We start from the raw sequence: 15068 nt of genomic DNA, 5'->3' as shown, positions 1-15068 counted from the left end.
ATTTTAAGCGCCAACTCCAGCCCCAACCTGCAATGTCCATGGTTCAGTGTCCCACAGCCTTCTCCAGAGAAAAGGATTCAACTGTAAGTGACCAAAAATCCTCTCTAATTACATATTACATTAATTACATGGGTATTTAAGGACTATCCTTTGTATTTAAGGACTATCCATATTGAATATGCCCCTTAGCCTTTGTACAAACCAAGACCCAATCACACTTAAGTCACTCCATTTCTTCATAATTAATTGTACTTTAAAGTGCAGATTGGCATCATCCTCAAATTCAGTACTCTTCTTTGGTTTCAAATTGATAGATACATGGGTATTTAAGGACTATCCTTTGTCCACTCCTGAAATGGGTAATGTGTTGAGTGTAGCAGTTACATTTGAACCATAGAGCTCGCTACATTTCATACTGTGCTCAGATGAAAGACCTTAGCAGGGTGATTCAATTTTTTTATCAGGCACCTTAACTAATGGGCGCCTGACGGAGCAATTCAATTGTTGCTCCGTTTGGGCGCGCATTGCCACAGGTAGATAAATTTCTGGTAGCAGGCTTCTGAGGTGGTGAGTAGAAATGTGTGAAAAGTTGGCATTTAGGAGCGTTAACAGAATTTTGGGTGCCCAAAGCAGTACTTTAGACGGGTTTAGCTGCTTTGCCGGATAAACCCGGTGCTGACAGGCGTCCGAATGGAGCAACAATTGAATTCCTCTGTTGAGACACCCGTTAAAGCTCCCGATAAAACAATTGAATTGCCCCCTAAGTGTGATAAATCTTTAATGCTTTCTATGTAAAATTGGGCAGTTTAATTGAAATAAATAGTGAACCACTCGGGCACATTGATCCTGACAGCTTAACATTAAGGGTTGTTTTAATTAAAAAATATCCTCCTCTTTCTGGTCTACTTATTCTATACATTGAATCCGTTCTTTCTCTCTATTTTTATTTCTATACAGATGACTGACACAGCATACTTTCTTAGATCTGAGAGCCCTATAGATGTTTCAGGAATATGTAATAAATCACCTTTCGTAGACTGCACTGTTAATGGAGCAGCATCCCCTGTTTCGAGTGTGAGCCCCCTGAAAAGTACAAACCCTCTAGAAGATACACACGAGTTTAAACAGGCATGTCAGCTTTGTTTCACCAAAGTAGGTACGATCATTTGTACTGGTGCACAGTATATTGCACAGCATATTGCTATCTTTTTAAGATAATGTCATTAATGGTTTGCATGCATTTTACCTCTATAAATTCATGCCAGTCAATGGGCTGGTTCACTTATACTAGTAGTGTAGAAAACGGTTAGCATGCATTGTACTTATGGTGCCTGTTTTAACAACATGGCATACAAGCTTAAAGATGGACTTGAGTTTCTTATGCCTGTCCATGCATTGGATAGATTATTTAGCATTCTTTCTTAGGGCCGTATTCAATTTGGCTGCAAAACTGTCATTTTCGTTTGTTTGAATTATCCTCGTATTCAATTTCAAAGACTTTTCGCCGGTGCGAAAGTCTTTGAAAAAAAACAGGGATAAGTTTTCACCATGTTTTACATGGTGAAAAAAAAGGTGCAGAATTGGGTTTTAGGGGTGCAGGCTTAAAAAAAAAAGATAGCCTGCACCCCTGGGATTAGCCCTTAAAAACTGTCAAAAGTTTTAATAAAAAAATAGGGACATCACAAAAAATTGTGGTTAAAAATAAATAAATATGGGGAACAAGTTTTTTTGACCCAAGTGCTATTCTTCATCACTTCTTCGAAGTCGGGAAAAAACACCTGCCGCGGCTATTTAAAAACCCTAATTGCCTAAGGGGGTACCCACAGTGATCCTCCATGTCAGGACATCATTAGGGGGGTCCTAGGATGAATTCCCGAAATTCCCTATTTTTCCCGATACCTTTCCGCGGGTCCCTTTTTCGCTGCTTTCTAATTGAATGCGGGGATAAAGCGGGCGTGCACCCGATACTTTATACCTGCAAAACCTCCGATGTGCAGCGAAAAGTCCGGCACGGACTTTTCGCTCCCATATTGAATATGCCCCTTAGCCTTTGTACAAACCAAGACCCAATCACACTTAAGTCACTCCATTTCTTCATAATTAATTGTACTTTAAAGTGCAGATTGGCATCATCCTCAAATTCAGTACTCTTCTTTGGTTTCAAATTGATAGACCGTTTTGCTACAAAACCTGAGCCTGATATCTAGCAGTCTTTATTCTATTTAGCTCTCACTAATCACTGTAAATAGAGGTGGTGGGATTTCCTTTGGCTGGCTATAAAGTTTTATACTGCTAATAAGATACGGGAAGTACATTTTCTAGTGGAGTTATTAGTTAAATCTGGTGCAGTGGGAATTCCCAGCAATATGTAAGCCATTGTAATTTATACTACTCTGTCCCTATATTGTTTTACACCGCATTTTAAAATTGTCATCAGTTTACCTTTTTTTTTAGCATATCTGATCCTATATTCTTTTCTATAACCCTTCAGGATCTAAGTTGCAAAGCGACAGTTACCTTCCCAACATGGATCATAAATGCAAGAAAGACATTCTTGTAGGGAGGATTAAAAATTCTTCAGATGAAAGGTGGAAAAAAATTAGACCAAGACCGACAAAGAATCAGTATGCAGGACAATACTATATATGTAAAGGTACTGTACCCTTGGCTATGTTAGACATTCTAATACTAAATGAAGCTTGCCCTTAGCTGGCATGGAAAAGCTGATTCCTAAATGCTTGCACGATTATTTATTTGTTAGATGTTGCACAAGGCACAGAATGCACATACCCAGGATACTGCACGTTTGCATATTGCCAGGAAGAAATTGATGTGTGGACGCTGGAAAGAAAAGGGACATTCTGCAGAGAGATACTTTTTGGAGGCAATGGAAAAGTCAGTTTCACAATCCCCCATCTATTGCAGGAATACTGTGGGATGTTTGTCTTCCTCTGTGAGGTAAACTATGTTGTCACATTATATGAAGTGTTTGCAATTGTCACATACACCTATTTAGCATACATGGTGTTACACATTTCTGCCAACCAGCGTACGTGATACTACTTCCACACTGACTGTAATGCTGCATACACACGGGATGTTTTCCTGAACGATAACTATCATTCATCGATAAATCGTTCATTTTATGCAGTGAATGATCGACCAACAATGCGCGTTCCCGCATGAACGATAGCGATATCTATGGTCGACCATACATGCAGGTTAACTTGGACGATTTTGTCAAGATTTGCCTGTAAAGACATGACTTCACTGAAATATATATATATATATATTATATATGTGTGTGTGTGTGTGTGTATATATATATATATATATATATATATATATATATATATAAATATATAAAAAATAAGTGCTGGCTGTAATCTGAGCTGTGTGAGGCAGGCTGGGAGCTGTAGTGCACGATGACATAGAAGAGGGCTCTAAAACTTAAGTATAGGATAAAAAAAACTAGCTGCAAGGTTCTGAATTTCAGCAGGAAATGGAGTGGGGGTTTCTTTACGGTACCATTCCCTTGGACTCACCACAAAATATCTCACACATAAAATGGTAATAAGACTGCAGATAGGGAAAACATCTTTAGATTAGTTTTATCTTGCATAGGAACAATTATTGTATTTGTGTACACTGCTCAGTGAGTACCAACATTATGATATCAGTGAGGTTTTGTTGTGATAGAGAATGTATAGCTTTGCAGAAAATCTGTTCTGATCCCCTGTTTGGATGCACAGACTTATAAACATCATGTGTTTGTCCAGTACACCATTTTACTACAGCACCAAAGTTGTAACAATTAGCATGGGATAACCCTCTCACACAAAAATAAGAATCATTTTTAAAGCAATGAAGCCCCTATTATTGCTACTTAATTGTGCATCATCATACAAAATCCATGTTTTGTAGCTTTAATTACAGGGCTCTAATTTAAAATAAAGCATTCATTTGACATTCCCAGTTATTTATCTGTGCAGTTCTGCTGTGTTCCTAGAAAAGCCTTGTATGTAACTCCTGTTTGACCTCAGCAGATGTTAGTCCAGCTTATGCTGACCTAAAAGTAGTGATTAATATGATGAACATCTGATCAGTGCTGTCTTCACATACTGAATGCAATAGTGCTTGTGTCCTTTCCATCATTAGCTTGAGTACTGCCAGTGCATTCCTCCTAGTCATATACTGAACACTTTTCAGGACTGCTTTAAGAATGATCTTTGCTTAAATGTACCTAGCATATGGAATGTTTATGGTAGACAATTTTATGTTTCCAACTATATGAAAACGGAGGGTGTGTCTGCAGCCTGTGTATCTGGTGTATTTTACCTTTGTCCCTTGTTAGCTGGTAGCATATATTCTTGTCTGATCATCTAACCAAAGGTTGTTTTTTCTTGTGAATTTGGCAACACGCGTAGGTGACCCAGTTGGACAGGACCTGTACTCATTTGGTTTAGTCAGGATGCTTGTGCTGTTATGACACTAGTGACATGGTCATAATGTCGACATTGGCCATGTCAACTTTCATCAAGTAGATACTGATAGAATGTCGACATATTGTCCCTAGTGGCCCAGCAGTAGCTTACCTGCTCCTGACGGCTGCAGCCGCTTCTAGGTCCTAGCGGTCATGTGACTCACTTTTTGTCAGACCTCTGATGCTCAAGCATTCTGGTGAGTATTCCTCACCTATCCCTACCTCTAGTGTCTAACCCTAACCTCCCCTAGTGCCTAATCCTACAGTCGACATTCTAAAAATGTTAAAATATCGCTTCTCGACATTGTGATGTCGACATTTTACATGTTGACCTATTGATTACATCCCCAGCACAACAATTGCAGCTTCATTCCTGGAGGCTTGTTCAATGAGTGGCAGAGGGAGGGACAGAATGTGACCATTATTGAGCTGCCATATACCATCACTTGCAGCGTACGACACTAAGGTTCAGCACGTGGGGGGAGTTAATTGTGACTTTCTGGGAGCAAAAAACAGTGTTAGGTGCTTTGGCCCATTGTGCTGTTTAGGTAACTTTATGATTATAAGCGCTTTCTGTTATTCTCCAGTCTTGCTTTACTGTTTTGTTACAAATTGTAAAGCGCAGTTAAATATGCTAGCATTAAACAAGTAAATGATAAATGAATAAATCCTAGAAATAAGTAACAAAGTATTTACTGTTAATGCAAAATTAGGTACATGCATTTTCTTTGTGACATACTTAATATTGCTGACCATCTCCTTTACATTTACAATTATTAACACAACATTATATTAAAATGAGTCACTCACTTGTATTCCAGAAATGTTTTGACCACAAACCCAGAATTATTAGCCTACAAAATAAGGACAACCCATCCACTTGTTCACATCCTGTGTCAAAACATGGGTTTGAAGAAAATAAGTGAGTATAGAAAGGACTCCTCTTTATTTTGTTATTTATAATGCTTTCATTGCTGGTGTGCTTAAATGAATATACTTTTTATGCAGCACTTTTATGAATTATCTTACATTAAGTGATGATGGTATCAGTGCTAATTCGGAACTGGCTTCCTTGAGATGACAAGGTTAGAGCAGTCTGTTTTCCTGTATCTGTAATAGGATGTTACTCAGACAACACTCAATTGCAGCTAGTGGACTACTCTCTCAATTTGTAACAGCAATAGGATATACAGCCAGGTGCATAAATATTGGGACATTGACAGAAAATTCATATTTTGGCCTCTATTCACCACAATGGCTTTGAAATGAAACAAACAAGATGTGCTTTAACTGCAGACTTTCAGATTTAATTTGAGGGTAATTACATCCAAATCAGGTGAACGGTGTAGGAATTACAACGGTTTCTATATGTGCCACCCACTTTTTAAGGGGCCAAAAGTAATGGGACTGAAAAGCTATTTCATGGACAGGTGTGGGCTATTCCCTCGTTATTTCATTATCAATTAAGCAGGTAAAAGGTCTGGAGTTGATTCTAGGTGTGACATTTGCATATGGAACCAGTTGCTGTCGACTCTCAATATGAGATCCAAAGAGCTGTCACTATCAGTGAAGGAAGCCATCATTAGGCTGACAAATCAAAACAAACCCATCAGAGAGATGGCAAAAACATTAGGTGTGGCCAAATCATCTGTTTGGAACATTTTTAAAAAGAAAGAACGCATCGGAGAGCAACACCAAAAGACCCGGAAGACCACGGAAAACAATTGTGGTGGATAACAGAAGAATTATTTCCCTGGTGAAGAAAAACCCCTTCACAACAGTTGGCCAAATCAAGAACACTCTTCAGGAGGTAGGTGTATATGTGTCAAAGTCAACAATCAAGAGTAGACTTCACAAATGTGAATATAGAGGGTTCACCACAAGATGTAAACCATTGGCGAGCCTCAAAAACAGGAAGACCAGATTAGAGTTTGCCAAACAACATCTAAAAAAGCCATTACAGTTCTGGAACAACATCCTATGGACAGTTGAGACAAAGATCAACTTGTACTAGAGTGATGGGAAGAGAAGAGTATGGAGAAGGAAAGGAACTGCTCATGATCCAAAACATACCGCCTCATCAGTGAAGCATGGTGGTGGTAGTGTCATGGCGTGAGCATGTATGGCTGCCAATGGAACTGGTTCCCTTGTATTTATTGATGATGTGACTGTTGACAAAAGCAGCAGAATGAATTCTGAAGTGTTTTGGGCAATATTATATGCTCATATTCAGTCAAATGCTTCAGAACTCATTGGACAACGCTTCACAGTGCAGATGGACAATGACCCGAAGCATACTGCAAAAACAACCAAAGAGTTTTTTAAGGCTAAAAAGTGGAATATTATGCAATGGCCAAGTCAATCCCCTGACCTGAATCCGATTGAGCATGCATTTCACTTGATGAAGACAAAACTGAAGGGAAAATGCCCCAAGAACAAGCAGGAACTGAAGACATTTGCAGTAGAGGCCTGGCAGAGCATCACCAGGGATGAAACCCAGCATTTGGTGATGTCTATGCGTTCCAGACTTCAGGCTGTAATTGCCTGCAAAGGATTTGCAACAAAGTATTAAAAAGTGAAAGTTAGATTTATGATTGTTTAGTTTTTCCCATTACTTTTGGCCCCTTAAAAAGTGGGAGGCACATATAGAAACCGTTGTAATTCCTACACCGTTCACCTGATTTGGATGTAATTGCCCTCAAATTAAATCTGAAGGTCTGCAGTTAAAGCACATCTTGTTTGTTTCATTTCAAAGCCATTGTGGTGGTGAATAGAGTCCAAAATATGAAAATTCTGTTAATGTCCCAATATTTATGCACCTGACTGTATTTATGAAGCATGTCTATATGAGAGTTTATATCTTCACTATTTAAATTAACTATACAACTTCAGATAACTTTAATGTGTAGGTTCTTGCATGCCTTCCTGCAACTTTGTTTTAAATACATTACTTCCTTCTTCCTGGCTTCTAAATGTGCTGTTGGTAGTGAAACTTTCTACTTCACTTTGGTTATAGCAAGGGTGCTGGGTACCCACTACCCAACACCCTCATATATTTACAACCATCAGCCATAAATATTAAAATCACCTGTCTAATATTGTATAGGTCTCCCGCACCTGTAAGTTGTGAGGTTGGCTCTCCATGGCTCAGGCTTGTTTATCCAGCACATCCCACAGATGCTCGATCGGGTTGAGATCTGGTGAATTTGGAGGTCAAGTCAACACCTTGAACTCGATCATGTTCCTCAAACCATTCTTGAACAATGTTTGCAGTGTGGCAGGGCACATTATCCTGCTGAAAGAGGTCACTGCCATCGGGAAATACCGTTGCCATGAAGGGGTGTACTTGGTCTGCAACATTGTTTAGGTAGGTAATATTTGTCAAAGTAACATTCACATGAATACCAAGACCCAAGGTTTCCCAACAGAACATTGTCCAGAGCATCAGACCTCCACCAGCTTGCCTTCATCTCATAGTGCATCCTGGTGCCATCTCTTCCCCAGGTAAACGATGCAAATGCATCCGGCCGTCCACATGATGTAATAAATTAATGTGATTCATCAGACCAGGCCTCCTCCTTCCATACATTCATGGTCCAGTTCTGACACTCACATGTCCATTGTAGGCGCTTTCGGCGGTGGACAGGGGTCAGCATAAGCGCACACAGTTCTGCGGCTATCATAACCAGCATTAACTTTTTTCTGCAATTTGTGCCACAGTAGCTCGTTTTTTGCCAGTTAACCAGTTGTCCTTCCTTGGACCACTTTTGGTAGGCACTAACCACTGTATATCGGGAGCACCTCACAAGACCTGCTGTTTTGGAGATGCTCTGACCCAGTCATCTAGTTATCACAATTTGGTCCTTGTCAAAGTGGCTAGATCCTTACACTTGCCCATTTTCTATTGCGGGTTCCATAGGGTCCACAGAAATTACCTTGGGGTATTAGGTTGGAGTGATCCAGGCACCAAACAGTTACAAGCTTTAGCTCCCAGGATGCACTGGGTCCTCCTCCATATATACCCTGCCCCTGGCTACAGGTACTTTGTTTTTCTGTTTGGTGCACAGGATTCAGATGCATCTTTTTAGACTGCTCAGGCAGTCCCAAGCTTTGTTTTTTTGTTTTTCTTCTCAGAGCAAGCAGCGCTAGGGGTCTTAATTGATGCCCAAGCTGCTGCTCTATCTACCCCCACCGGCACCGCAACACCAGTGAAGAAACTGTTGAATTTGGCGGGAACAGCAGAGTTTCGACTAACAATGTTGCTGGGCCCGGGATTGCAGCCGGTAGACGCGGGGACGCAGGTAAGGTGGTTAACTCGAAGGGAACCCCGTGGCAGTCATTACCTCCAGCGGTGGAGACCTGCCGGAGGTTGCTGTTGTGAGGAACCGTGGCCGGCCACTTCCCCACTAGACCACCTGGGTATATAAATCAGGCGCTGAGGACATTGGTTCAGCCATGTTTATAGCCAGTGTACCCCGAGGGTTAATACAGCTTAGGGGAGGTAGGCTCTCCCCAGCAGCCCCTCCCCCAGCCCAAACGTTGATCCAGCACAAGGTTTCCGCGTGTCTGGGTTGCTTCTCTCTTCCTCCTCTGTATATGAGATGCCCAGAGACCACTTTCAAGTGCTCTGCTGTAGCTGCTAATCTCTCCTTTGGTGGCCAAGTTATACAGAGTTCAATAACCTACAAAGCTTTGTGCTTTTGCGTAGTTGATTAAGAGCCCATTGTATGTGACTTGCTAGTTCTGCTATGTGTTATACAGCCTTTGTTTTTCTGAAAAAGCCTGTCCATTATAGCAATCACTGCTATTTCTCCTCATCCCTCTGACAGGGTATGGGATTTCTGTGTACTTAACATTTACTAGATATTTGTGAAGGTGGTCACATTGCATTGTTACCTTTATACTTATATATGCTAAGCGTAAAGGGAAACAGGAGTTCATGCAGGTTTTATTTATGACTGTTAGTTATAACTATCACTGCGATTGCTCCATTTAACCCTCAGCTACCAGGTGTGTAGGGGTTAAATTGTACTCCGCATTTTCTTGTGAAGACTGAGCTGCCCATCCCCCCTCTCCTAATTAATTGGAGACGCTCAGCTGCAATTGAGTGTTTGCTGAGGGGAGATTTGGTCTCTCTCTCTCTCTCTCTCTCTCTCTCTCTCTCGTTTGTTTTATTTTTGTTTTTTTCTAACCCTCAACTACCTGGTGTATAGGGGTTAGAGAGTACTTCACATTTATTTTTATCTGTGAAGGGGTCACATTGCATTGTTAACCCTACATTTGTTGTAGGTTACAAATATTTCTCATGTCTCAGGACAAAGGTAAACAGGGGACTGTTGTCCCTGTGCTGGTTTCATGTAAATCCTGTGCAGTAGGCCGCTAAGGATTTCATACAGGATAGACTGTGTGTTGTTTGTTATACACCACAACAGTCCACCTCGCCAGCACCTGTTCTGGGGTCACCTTGAATGTCCTCCTGGTTTCAGGTTATGACGCAGTTAGTGGACTGCTTATCGGCCCCCACACTGCCTCCCAGTTTGGATTTCCCACAGTGATTACAGCCAGCTATGTTTCCTCTTCCCATACATCCTTCCTGGATGGAGGGTTATGTCCACTTAGTTCAGAATCTGGCTTTTAGCTTATACTGTACCTATCTGCAGATGTTACAGGCAAATAAGGCATCAGCCATATAAGCATATAAATGGACTGCACCATCCTTTCAGTCCACCCTGCTATATCATTTGAGGAGGCAGAGAATACAGAGGTTTCTCCCTGTGGGCCTATCTCAGAGAGGAGCGTCATTCATCAGAGGATGTTCCTCTCTAGCAGGGGGTTAAATCAATCCTCATTATAGAAGATAAAGTACCGGCTCCTAAAACCTAATAAACCTGGTGTTCAGACACCTGAAGGTGATTTAGTTTGGATTACCTTAATTTGAACAGCTAACTGAGTTTATGAGGGAAGCATGGAACACTCCAGCTAACTGTTCCAGATTCCAAAACAGACTAGTGTCTTTTTACCTGCATTAGGTGTGAAATCCCCCTCCCTACTGGGGATTCTTACGTGACACCTTCCTATAGGGTTACTCCCCAGAAGGTGGTTTGCACAACTCCCCATTAAATTCTATCTAGGCCCTTGCCCTTTAGTAGACCATTCATGCCGTGCTAAATTCAGGGGTGATAATCCAGGTTCTTTAAGCTAACAAGGAAGGAGTTATTACTCAAATTTGTTTTTGATTCAGAAGCTAAATGGGTCTCATCGCTCAATTCTGAATCGGAAATCTTTCAACAGGTTCATTCATGTGCCCAGGTTCCATATGGAGATCCTTACGGTCAATTATGCTAGCAATGGAACCTGGGGATTTCATGGTTCCCTGGACATACAGGATGCGTATCTGCATGTTCCTATTGCACTATTCCACCAAGGGTTTCTGAGTTTTGCTGATTACCAAGATAATGGCAGTCATTACTGCTCATTTCAGAAGGAGTCAGGATACTGCCATACTTGGATGACCTCCTGATATTGGCAGTCTACAAAGGCTTTATATCATCCTGTCCAGCTGACCACTGCCTGTTTACATGAGCAGGGTTAGATAATTGGAGAAAAGTCTTCCCTTTCTCCAATACAGAAGATGGTACATCTGGGGGTAATGGATTTCATGGCTCAAAGGCTCTTTCTACCAGTGGACAAGATTTCGGCTCTGCAATTGCGAGTGCGCAAATTGCTCCGCAACAGAGGGTATCCATTCACTCAGCATTGCAGGTCCTGGGGTCCGTGGTATCCACTTTTGACATGGTGCAATATGCCCAGGTCTATTCCAGGCCTCTGCAGTGATTGATTCTCTCCAGGTGGAGCGGGCAGTATCCCAGACAGTCCCAGATGATCCTCCTCTTTTTGCTAAGTTTGGTTTTCCCTATCATGGTGGCTGAAAACATCTCATCTTAACAAGGGTCGCCCCCTTGTGGATTCCAAGGTGGGTGCTTCTCACCACGAATGCCAGCCTTCGCGGTTGGGGCGCAGTGACCTGCCATCATACCTTTTAGGGAAGATGGACTACTCAGGAAAGTCAACTATCCATAAACATCCTGTAACTTCAAGCAGTGTACAAAGCACTTATTCAAGCACAGGATATCCTAAAGGGCAGGCCTGACCAAATCCAATCTGACAATGCGACCACAGTAGCCTACCTCAAATGTCAGGGAGGCACATGAAGGCAGTCAGCCATGAAGGGAGTTGCAAACATTCTGGTTTGGGCAGAACATCATCTTCGGCAATATTCATCCCCGAAGTCCTAAATTGGGAAGCAGATTTTTTAAAGTCGTTAAGACAAACACGCCGGGGAATAGGCTTTTCATCCAGATGTCTTTCAGATCCTAGTGGACAAATGGGGACGACCAGAAGTATACCTGATGGTTTCACGTCACAATCACAAGGTTCCCAGGTACGGATCCAGAACCAGAGACCCCTCAGCCGCCTTCGTGGATGCTCTGGCAGTAAAATGGAACTTCAATCTGGCATACCAATTTCCTCCAATCTCTCTCCTCCTAAGGGAAATTCAAGCAAGAGGTCTGCACAGTTATACTGATGGATCCTACTTGGCCCAGACGCCGGCCTTCATAGTTTCTCCATAGACACTCCATGGCCTCTTCCTCTAAGGCAGGGATGGGGAAACTCCTGCCGGGCCTTTATAAGGCCCTCTGTATCATTTGGTCTGGCCCTGAGAGCTTTTTTTCTGCTAGCCTCATTCGGCTAGCAGGGTGCCTAGAATGGCACACTGCAGCCAGAATCTATGCAGTGCTACCTGGAGCATCCTTAGGATGCTTCAGACGGTCGCACCGCTGCCCTTAAAGCTCCCCGGAGCATCCTGCTGTAATCACCGGCGACTGTGGCCCCGCCCCCATTTGACATCACACGGAGGGGGCATGGCCTAAACCAGGCCCGCAAATAATGTTTTATATATATATATATATATATATATATATGTGTGTGTGTGTGTGTGTATATATATATATATATATATATATATATATAAATGGCCTCCCCACCCCTGCTCTAAGGCCAGACCTGTTAGCATCCGGGCCTTCCTCGTGTGTCTTAGACGGCGTGGCTCTTGAGTCTTCCATTTTAAGAGCCAAACGGTTTTACTAGCTCTGTAATTCAGACGATGCATAGGGCACGAAAGCCTTCCGCTGCCGGCATCTATTACAGAGTTTGGCCCTCCTATTTTCAATGGTGTTCCCATAGAAAATATGACCCTACAGTTTTTAGGGTCTCCCGAGTGCTTGCTTTTCTCCAGGCTGGGTTAGACCTCGGTCTTCGTCTGGCCACTCGGAGAGTTCAAGTTAAAAATCTGCACTATCAGTTTGGTTTCAGCGAAGGATCGCTCCCCTGTTTGATGGAACATTTTTGCAGGGTGTTCTGAGGGTTGAGCCTCCCTTTGTCCCTCCGCTAGCACCATGGGATTTGTCTTTGGTTCTCAGGGCTCTACAGGCTACCCCATTTGAACCCCTGAACTCAGTGGACCTCATATGGTTGACAGCGAAGACCATTTTTCTTCTCGCTATCTCCTCTGCCCGCAGGTTATCTGATTTGGCAGCACTTTCTTGTCGCTCCCCCTTTTTTGATTTTTCACCAGGATAGAGCTGTTCTTCGTACCAGGGTGGGTTACCTTCCTAGGGTAGTATCCCGTTTTCAGGTAAATGAAGAAACTGTGGTTCCAGCCTTCCAGTCTTCAGACCTCTCAGTAAGTGAAGCTTCTCTGGATGTTGTACGCTCCCTCCATATCTACGTGGATCATACCAACTCCTTTAAGAAATCGGACTCTTTGTGTTGTATGACTTTCATAAGCGAGGCTGGCCAGCTAACAAACAGACTCTGGCTAGATGGCTTCGTATGATGTTTTCTCAGTTTTACACACAAGCTGATCTCCCTTTTCCAAACACAGTGACAGAACAGTCTACTCGATCTGTGGGACCATCGTGGGCGATTTCGACGTGGTGCCTCTCCTGAACAATTGTGCAAGGCAGCCATGTGGTTGTCCGTCAACACTTTTCTGAGGTTTATGCCTTTGATACATTTGCCTCTCAGGATGCTTCCTTTGGGCGCCGGATTCTCCTTTCTGATCAGGAGCGTCCCCACCCTTAAGTGAACTACTTTGGGACATCCCCAAGGTAACTTCTGTGTACCCTAAGGAACCCGAAGAAGAAATTAAGAGTTATGGTATAACATACCTATTTGTTAAGTTTTTCTTCGAGGTCCACAGGTCACCCACCCTAACACACTGCCAGGGGCAGGGTATATATGGAGGAGGACCTATTGCATCCTGGGAGCTAAAGCTTGTAACTGTTTGGTGCCTGGATCACGCCAACCTAATACCCCAAGGTAATTCCTGTGAACCCTATGGACCTTGAAGAAAAGGAGTTAACAATGGTATGTAATACCATTTTCCCTGCTTCCAACACATCAATTTCAGTAGTTTTAATGTTATGGCTGATGGGTGTATATGATCTTAGGCATATTTTTATTGTAATTGTCCTGGAATTTAGCTACAGATGTGTCCACATTCATCTATCCTCCGTGTGCTACAAGTCGCGCCACACATAATGCGGGAGCTCTATGTGACTTGGTAGCGTGAGCATCTTTTGTATGACTTTTTACCTTCAAATACGTCTTATTCGCACAGTGTTACAGCCGCTGACACTGTAACGTAGCGTTTCGCATGCAGATACACCCGCACTCACTCACAGAACATAGGCATGCTGCATATCATTTTAATCAACAGAAGCTGCTTGTGCTGTTTATTCCCATCACTGTGCGAATAAGACGCATTTGGAGGTACAAAGTCGCACAAAAGACGCCCGGCGCTACCAAGTCACGCCGCGGCATGGCGCAACTAGAAGGGCTGTTTAACGTGCAAGGAGGCTAGATGTACGAGGACCCATCTGTAAGCCGTGCTTCCTGCACTTGTTGCAGCTGTAAGCAATGAGTTTTAGCTCTTGGAAATACATTAACTGTTTCTATTTGTTATTTTATAATACAGGTGTCTAGTTCACATGTTCAGAGACACTGTAGTAAAGTACTGCAAGATCCGTCCCTTCAACATTCACTTTGTGTTGGATCTTTGTCGGCATGAGGTTCGCTATGGATGCTTAAGAGAAGATGAGTGCTTCTATGCACACAGCTTAGTGGAGCTTAGAGTCTGGGTCATTCAGAAAGAGACAGGTGAGAGCCCCCTTTAGCAAGGTCCACTGATGAAAACTGTATCCAAACACTGGTCAATACGATGTATCGCTTATTTGCATATTGTTTTCTTGTAGGAATTTGTTTTGAAGAAATTGTACAGGACTCTCAGAAGTATTGGGCAAAGGAATCCGCTGCATTAAATCCCCAGGTACATAATTTTTGGTTGTTGTTATTATTTATTCTTAATAATACTACTTAAAAAAAGGCATATAAAGTAAAAAAAAAAAAAAAAATTCTGATTGTACTGCTTCTCTGGATGGGCATTCCCATTAGTGTTTGAGATCAGAGACTTTAAACGCTGTTTTGATTTATAATCCTTTAATTCCCTATACATTATTGATGT

The 15068-nt window shown here is 42.3% G+C and overlaps 1 protein-coding gene across 6 annotated transcripts in view; it reads left to right on the top strand.

Annotated features, from left to right (window-relative positions):
* Positions 1-15068, top strand: part of ZC3H7A (zinc finger CCCH-type containing 7A) — a 130456-nt gene that overhangs the window by 86575 nt on the left and 28813 nt on the right. For all 6 annotated transcript variants that reach the window (XM_088466780.1, XM_088466778.1, XM_088466776.1 and 3 more), the window contains exons 12-17: positions 958-1156; positions 2492-2653; positions 2762-2958; positions 5305-5405; positions 14523-14704; positions 14800-14873. In XM_088466780.1, coding sequence (XP_088322906.1) covers positions 958-1156; positions 2492-2653; positions 2762-2958; positions 5305-5405; positions 14523-14704; positions 14800-14873 — 915 coding nt within the window. The remainder of the gene's footprint in view (positions 1-957; positions 1157-2491; positions 2654-2761; positions 2959-5304; positions 5406-14522; positions 14705-14799; positions 14874-15068) is intronic.

This window comes from Taudactylus pleione, unplaced genomic scaffold (genome assembly GCF_031769625.1).
Source record: "Taudactylus pleione unplaced genomic scaffold, aTauple2 ptg000066l, whole genome shotgun sequence".
NCBI classification, from domain to species: domain Eukaryota; kingdom Metazoa; phylum Chordata; class Amphibia; order Anura; family Myobatrachidae; genus Taudactylus; species Taudactylus pleione.
Note: the sequence above shows the minus strand (reverse complement) of the source record. Positions and strands in the feature narration are given on the sequence as shown.